This window comes from Dryobates pubescens, chromosome 36 (assembly GCF_014839835.1).
Source record: "Dryobates pubescens isolate bDryPub1 chromosome 36, bDryPub1.pri, whole genome shotgun sequence".
In the NCBI taxonomy this organism is placed as follows: domain Eukaryota; kingdom Metazoa; phylum Chordata; class Aves; order Piciformes; family Picidae; genus Dryobates; species Dryobates pubescens.
In genome coordinates this window covers 7,298,173-7,304,672 of record NC_071647.1, presented here as the reverse complement: position 1 = coordinate 7,304,672, position 6,500 = coordinate 7,298,173, and the positions used below count along the sequence as shown (strand labels likewise).

The window sequence follows — 6,500 nt, the reverse complement described above, 5'->3', positions numbered from 1 at the left end:
GCCACCAGAGGGGATGACTTTGTCCGCTCAAGCAGGAAAGGACAAAGGGGGCAGGACGCATGGTGCCATCAGGCCTGGGAGCATTTGTGTGCCCAGGATGATCCTCCCTGACAGGGGATCTGTGCGGCCTTAACAGTGACGGCTAACAAGCTCCCCAGATTTGCCCACACCCATGTCCCCTGCCTGCACACAGCCCTCCAGCACTTGGAGCACAGCTTCTGCCTGCAGTGATGCATTCCTGCAGTCTAAATCCTTGGATGTCTCATGCTGGCACTTCAAAGGATCCTCTGTGGCCCAGTGGTCCCCTCAGCAATGAGGAAGTGAAATGGCAGCGTGGAGGAAGCCAACGGCCAGGCTGCGCCATGGGCTGGGAGGATTGGCTTGGGAGCTGAGTCTGCTGGAAAATTACTGCCCAGGTGCAGTGCCTGTGGGGCTGGGACGGTGCAGGAGCAGTATAAAAGGGACTCCTCCTGCTCACTCTCTCATCCACTCCTCTGGCCTCCATCTCCTTGGAACAAGGTGAGTCTGCAGACCTTTCTGCTCCTCCTCCTCCTGCTGCTTCTTTTCCTTCACCTTTTTCCCCAAACTGTGACAAGTAGCAGCTTGTCACAGGAGAGGGAAGGGAGTAGAAGTGATGCATGGAAGGAAGTTGGGGATTTGACTGGGGTGTCTGGTGGGCTGGGGCCAGGCAGGGATTCCTTTGGGCTCAGTTGCTTTTGGCAGAGCTCTTTCAGGCTGAGGGAAACAGGAGGCCTGTGAACCTGCTGACACCATCACCACCTCTTGACTCCAGCTCCTTCCTTGACTCTCTCACCGCGGTGTAACAAATTGCTGCTCACCCTTCCCTCAAATTCTCTTTCCCCCTGTCCTCTCTCCTAGGTTCATCTCCAGCCCCAGCCATGTCCTGCTACAGGCCCTGCCAGCCCTGCGGCCCAACCCCGCTGGCCAACAGCTGCAATGAGCCCTGCTGTGTGAGGTGCCAGGACTCCACCGTTGCCATCCAGCCCTCCCCCGTGGTGGTGACCCTGCCCGGCCCCATCCTCAGCTCCTTCCCACAGAGCACCGCCGTGGGCTCCTCCACCTCCGCTGCCGTTGGCAGCATCCTCAGCTCTCAGGGGGTGCCCATCAGCTCCGGGGGCTTTGGCCTCTCTGGGCTCTCTGCCTTGGGCCGTGGCTCCTGTGGCAGGAGCTGCCTGCCCTGCTAGAGCTGCTGCCCAGGGCCCAGGGCAAGGCCCCCAGGGCCCCACATGATGCTTCTGCCCTGGGCACACAGCATCCTCTTGCTGCTTTCCCAGGGGCTGAGCAAGCCCAGCAGCCCTTGCCAAAGGGCAGGGCCAACCTGGCCTCTGGCACAGCACTGTCCATGCCTGCCTGTGCCTTCTGACACTCTCTCCTGGCCCTCCCGTGGCCTCCTTCTCTTCTGCTGCCCTGGCCTGGCTGTACCACAAAGCCAGCTAGGGAGGACCTGCTGGCCCTGCTCCCTCTGTGGGGCATGCAGATGGACAGCTGCTGGGAGTTCCACTACAGCCATGGAACACAGCATCCCTGCTGTCCCTGCTTTGGAACTCCCATCCTTCTGCTCTGTGTTTCCTACATTTGACTCATTAAAGTTCTGCTGCATCCCATCCCTGACTTCTGTCTCATCCTTTTTCCTGCAAATGCTCTCCAGGAATTGCAGGAGGAGCAACCTGTCTCAGGGCTGTGAGTCAGGAAGTTCTTCAGCCTGGCTGTGCAGTGACACAAGGTTGCACTAAGTCTTTGCAGTCATGCATCAGTTCTCGCTGCTCTGCCTCTGGTTGTGGTGAAGCCTCTCCATGTCTCCCACTCACTGACAGCTTCTCAACAAACTGCTCACTGGTGCTGCTTCAGTGTCTGCAGAGGAAAGGACCATGCAGGGGTGGTTCCTGGTGGGGTAACACTGTCCTGCTGCCACACTGGTGAGGACGGTCCGTGGTACCTTATTTATCCCACTGCCCATGGCCAGAAGGAAGAACCAGAGAAGGCCACATGGGATGCTCCTGAATCTTCCTTTCCTGGTGGCCACAGTAGGCTGGCACTGGTTGTGTGGGGTGCTCCTCACAGCTTAGGAGCTGGGCTTTGCGGACAAGGACGCAGATTTTCGTCCAGATGTCAGAAAGAGAAGGATGTTCTCTGCACAGCTGATGTGCTAATAGCTGCTGCCAAGCTGTTAGGCTGTGGCACTGCTGTATTTTGGACAGCCCCTTTCACATGCCCTCTGCACACAGGGCACTGTTTATACCTTTGAAGACCTCATTGTCATTCTGGTCAGCCTTCTCCTCATCTGTTGTTACCAGCTCACCAGTCTTGCTCATCAGGTGTAGGTTTTCATTACCTTTCCTTTGCTGTTGAAACACCAGTAGAACCTTCTTGTTATTCTTCACATCCCTTCCAAGTTCAGCTCCGGCCATAATCAGGCCTTCCTGACCCTGTCCCTATACAGTCCTGCAGCATCCCTGTACTCTTCCCACACTCTCTCCCTGCTTGAGCTGCCTGTGAAGGTCCTTCTTGCCTTTTAGTTTCACCAATGCCTCTGGATCCTGGGGACTTTCTGATGGGGGCTGCCACTTCTGCTTCCAGGAGGGCAGAGCCCGGCTCCATCAGTCTACCTCTTGTTCAGCCTCCCTGAAGGTCTTTAGCCTTTTTGCCTCCTCTTTCAGCTCTGCCACTATGCTCAGCAGATCATTCCCTTAGACACACCACACAGGTGCTGTCTCTGCTGGCTTCTAGGTCTCTTGACAGGTGAAGGCTTGTGTAGGAGCTCCAGTTGGGCCACCACATTCCTTCTGGAAATGGGTCTTGAGCAAGTGGAAATGACAGCTGGGTCCTTTTCTGGAGGGTGATGCCCACTGGTAGAGCTGCCTGCCCTGCATGTCCTGCCTGTGCCAATGGCTTCACCTGCCCTGATTCAGTGTCTGGAGAGCTTTTGTTATGATCCTCAGAGTGAGATTAAGACACAAACAAGGTCAGATTCTGGAGGGTGTTATTGCTGCAAGTAAAAGAGAAACTAAGAGCAACAGGATAGCATGGGCTGAAAAGTTAGAAATCAAGCAAACAGTCAGCACAGAGCTGCTTGAGTCACCACCACCACCACCATGCCCTGTTCTCCAAGTCTCCTGTTCTGGAGGTGTTCAGGTGTTGGCACTTGGGACCTGCAGCTGTCCAAGGCATCCTCCTCTTCTTCAGGTGTCAGTGGGTGATGGATGCTGACTTCTTTATATACTCTTCTTGACTGCCCCATGGCCATCACTCATTGCCTAGGGACACCACACATCACAATGTTCTCGCCCCTCCTACATCCTTCACGGGCTGTGTGATTGAGGTTGAGATTACCTCCCAACAATTTGGAGGTTTACCCCCAGAATAAATCCCCAGCCTAGCTCAGAAAGTATCAGAAGTATCCCCACAGCCAGACCTCCTCACACTAGGCCTCACTGCCCCCCGAGGTAGGCCCAGAGCAGCCTTTGCTACACAGCAAGAAACAGATTCCTGCCTGCCAGGCCTCAGAGCCACACAGCCGAACACCATAGCAGCAGTACATGGCCAGAGCAGAGCTGAGAGAGAGCTGCAGTCTGCTGCTTCTGCAGGTATCGGAAAGCATGCAGGGACTCCCTTGTTGGTGAGGCAGGAATCCTTTATTGGTACAGAACAAGCAGCTTATATAGGAAAAATCAAGCAGGGTAAGCAATTCCCTGACATTCTTGCACCACTGCTGCTAATTGAGTTTTCTCCTTTGATATGCAGCTGTCCATTGTTATCTTCATCCCCTATCAGGTTGATCTTCTCCAGCATGGAGGCAAGTGTCCTCCTGTCTCGCACTTCAGGTTGTTTACCACGGTCAGCTCTTCTTTATCATCAAGCCATCCTTCCAGTATCAATGTCCTGTTGTTCTTTCTTGTCCTGAAACCTTCCATAGATACTTTCTGCTTTCCTACATGCAGGGAGAGGGACAAAGAGGGGCTAGAGTAACAGAGTACCACAGCCCGAGCTGTCTGCAGGCTCCTGTCCCATGCAGGGCTGCATCCCCTGTGGCCAGGGCAGCTCCATCCCAGCCTGAGGAAAAGGAGCCCTGAGCACAGGGCTGTGCCTGAGCACACAGCTCCAGGGACACCCAACAGCCACTGTCTGCAGCAAGGGCCTCCTTGTCAGCACTGCCGCAGCTCGGTCAGCAGGACTGGAAAGGTGGTGTAATGTGGTGTGTTGAGATTACCTCCCAACAAATTGGAGGTTTACCCCCAGAATAAATGCCCAGCCTAGCTCAGAAGGTTTGGAAGCAGAATGAAGCTGTATTTACAAAGCAAAACTCTAGAAATATAAAATGCAATGCAAATGTAGAAAATCTATACACAGATATTGACAATGTAGAAACAACACAAGGCCCCCCTTGAACTGTTGCCAGACCCTCTGGACAGTCCAGGGGGCTGCTTGCAACCTCCCCTCTCCCTCTCCCTCCCTTTCCTGATACCTCACAGGCACAATCTAAGCTGGCAGAAGGTCAGGAAAGAGCTAAGGGAGCAAGGCAAAAGCAGAGACCGCAGAGAGAAGCAGCAAAAAGAGAGAGAAATGTTTCTGCAGCTAACTTTTATCCTCAGTAGCAAAGCAATGGCATTAGCTGCCCAGGGAGGTGGTGGAGTCACCATCACTGGAGGTGTTTAAGAGCCTGAATGAGGCACTTGGTTGATCAGATGGTGCTGGGTGAGAGGTTGGACTCAATGCTCTTGAAGGTCTTTTCGAACTTGGTCAATTCTTTTCTATTCTAAAAGAGAGACCTTATCATTGTTTTTCTTTTGTATCCAATGGCAAATTTTATTTACTTTTGATTCAAAGATGTCCAGAACATTCCTATTCTTGTTTACAGTTAGTACACTAAGCTAAGGCACTTACATTTAAGCTATAACAGGTGGCCAGGCTCTTTTGTCTCTTGCTGGTCAGTGTCCAAAGCCACTGTCCTGAGCCCCAAAATGCCCCTCCGGTAGTGTAGAGGAATCCTTCTCCATGGAGCTCAACTTGAGGTTTGGTCACCGATGCTACTGCTGTGTTCCTGAAGGACAGTGCTTTGGGCTTTCCATTCAGGTACCTCAAAGGACCCACCATGGCCAAGTGATCACCTCAGAAATGAGGAGGAGAGAAGGTAGCGAGGAGGAAGCCAGAGGCCAGGCTGTGCCATGGGCTGGGAGGTTTGGCTTTGTACCTGAGTCTGCTGGAAAATTACTGCCCAGGTCCAGTGCCTGTGGGCCTGGGGCGGTGCAGGAGCAGTATAAAAGGGACTCCTTCTGCTCACTCTCCCATCCACTCCTCTGGCCTCCCTCTCCTTGGAACAAGGTGAGTCTGCAGACCTTTCTCCCCCTCCTCCTTCACATCTTCCTCCTTCCATACTTCTAAGCCCACTTCTGCCGCACTCTCTCACATGGGCTCTTCGAGTTGCTTCCCATGGGAGAGGGAAGGTGGCAGAAAATGACTGGGTCTGTGCTGGTCTGTCTCCTGAGCTGTGGGCTAGGCCAGGATCTCTGGCTCCTTCCTTGCCTTGCTCACAAAGCAGTGAGAGGCTGCTCCTCACCTCCCGCTCACTTTCCTCTTCCCCTTGCTCTCTGCCAGGTCCATCTCCAGCCCCAGCCACGTCCTGCTACAGGCCCTGCCTGCCCTGCCAGCCCTGGGCCCACCCCTGCTGGCCAACAGCTGCAATGAGCCCTGCTGTGTCAGGTGCCAGGACTCCACCGTTGCCATCCAGCCCTCCCCCGTGGTGGTGACCCTGCCCGGCCCCATCCTCAGCTCCTTCCCACAGAGCACCGCCGTGGGCTCCTCCACCTCCGCTGCCGTTGGCAGCATCCTCAGCTCTCAGGGGGTGCCCATCAGCTCCGGGGGCTTTGGCCTCTCTGGCCTCTCTGCCTCGGGCAGGAGCTGCCTGCCCTGCTAGAGCTGCTCCACCTGCATCACTCTCGTGGCCTTCTTTTCACACATTAAACTTTTGCTGCATCCAAGACCCTTCCTCTGTGTCATCCTTTCCCCTGCTGATGCTCTCCCAGGATGTTCAGGCACACAGCTCTTGGCCAGGGCTGCTTCTGGCAGGGGCTGCTGGGGCTGGTTTTGTGCTGCTGCTCAGCACAGGCCAGCACTGACCACACTCACTCATGCACCAGGGGAGCCTCCAGCTTCTCAGCTTCTCTGCCTCTTAGGCTCTGGGTGGAATGGCCCCAGACACTTCAGTGAGGACCATGCCCTCTGTGCTGCACACCTTGTCCTTATCCTGGGTAAGCTCAGTGCTGGATGCAAGGAGTCAGGACAGAAGGTGGCATTGGCAAGAGAGAGGCACCAGCTGCCCAGGAGAGGCCAGGACAGCCCACCCTGGCCACAGCATTCCCCATGGGAAGGCCACAGTGCCCTGGGCTGCCTCAGGAGAGAACCACATCCTCATAGACTCCTAGAGTGGCTTTGCTTGGAAGAGACCTCTAAAGATCCCTGTGACCAAGCCTCCTGCCATGGGC

General features: G+C 54.9%; 1 protein-coding gene across 1 annotated transcript; it reads left to right on the top strand.

Annotated features, from left to right (window-relative positions):
* Positions 1–480: 480 nt before the first annotated feature.
* On the top strand, positions 481–1,205 carry LOC104302902 (feather keratin 1). Its single transcript, XM_054176696.1, has 2 exons — positions 481–519; positions 880–1,205. The coding sequence occupies exon 2, from the start codon at positions 900–902 to the stop codon at positions 1,203–1,205; it is 306 nt and encodes a 101-aa protein (XP_054032671.1). The 5' UTR covers positions 481–519; positions 880–899.
* The last annotated feature ends 5,295 nt before the right edge of the window (positions 1,206–6,500 follow it).

Bases quoted from the DNA above. Each gene is read 5' to 3' on its own strand.
- LOC104302902 (XM_054176696.1), top strand. From the start codon at position 900: ATGTCCTGCTACAGGCCCTGCCAGCCCTGCGGCCCAACCCCGCTGGCC.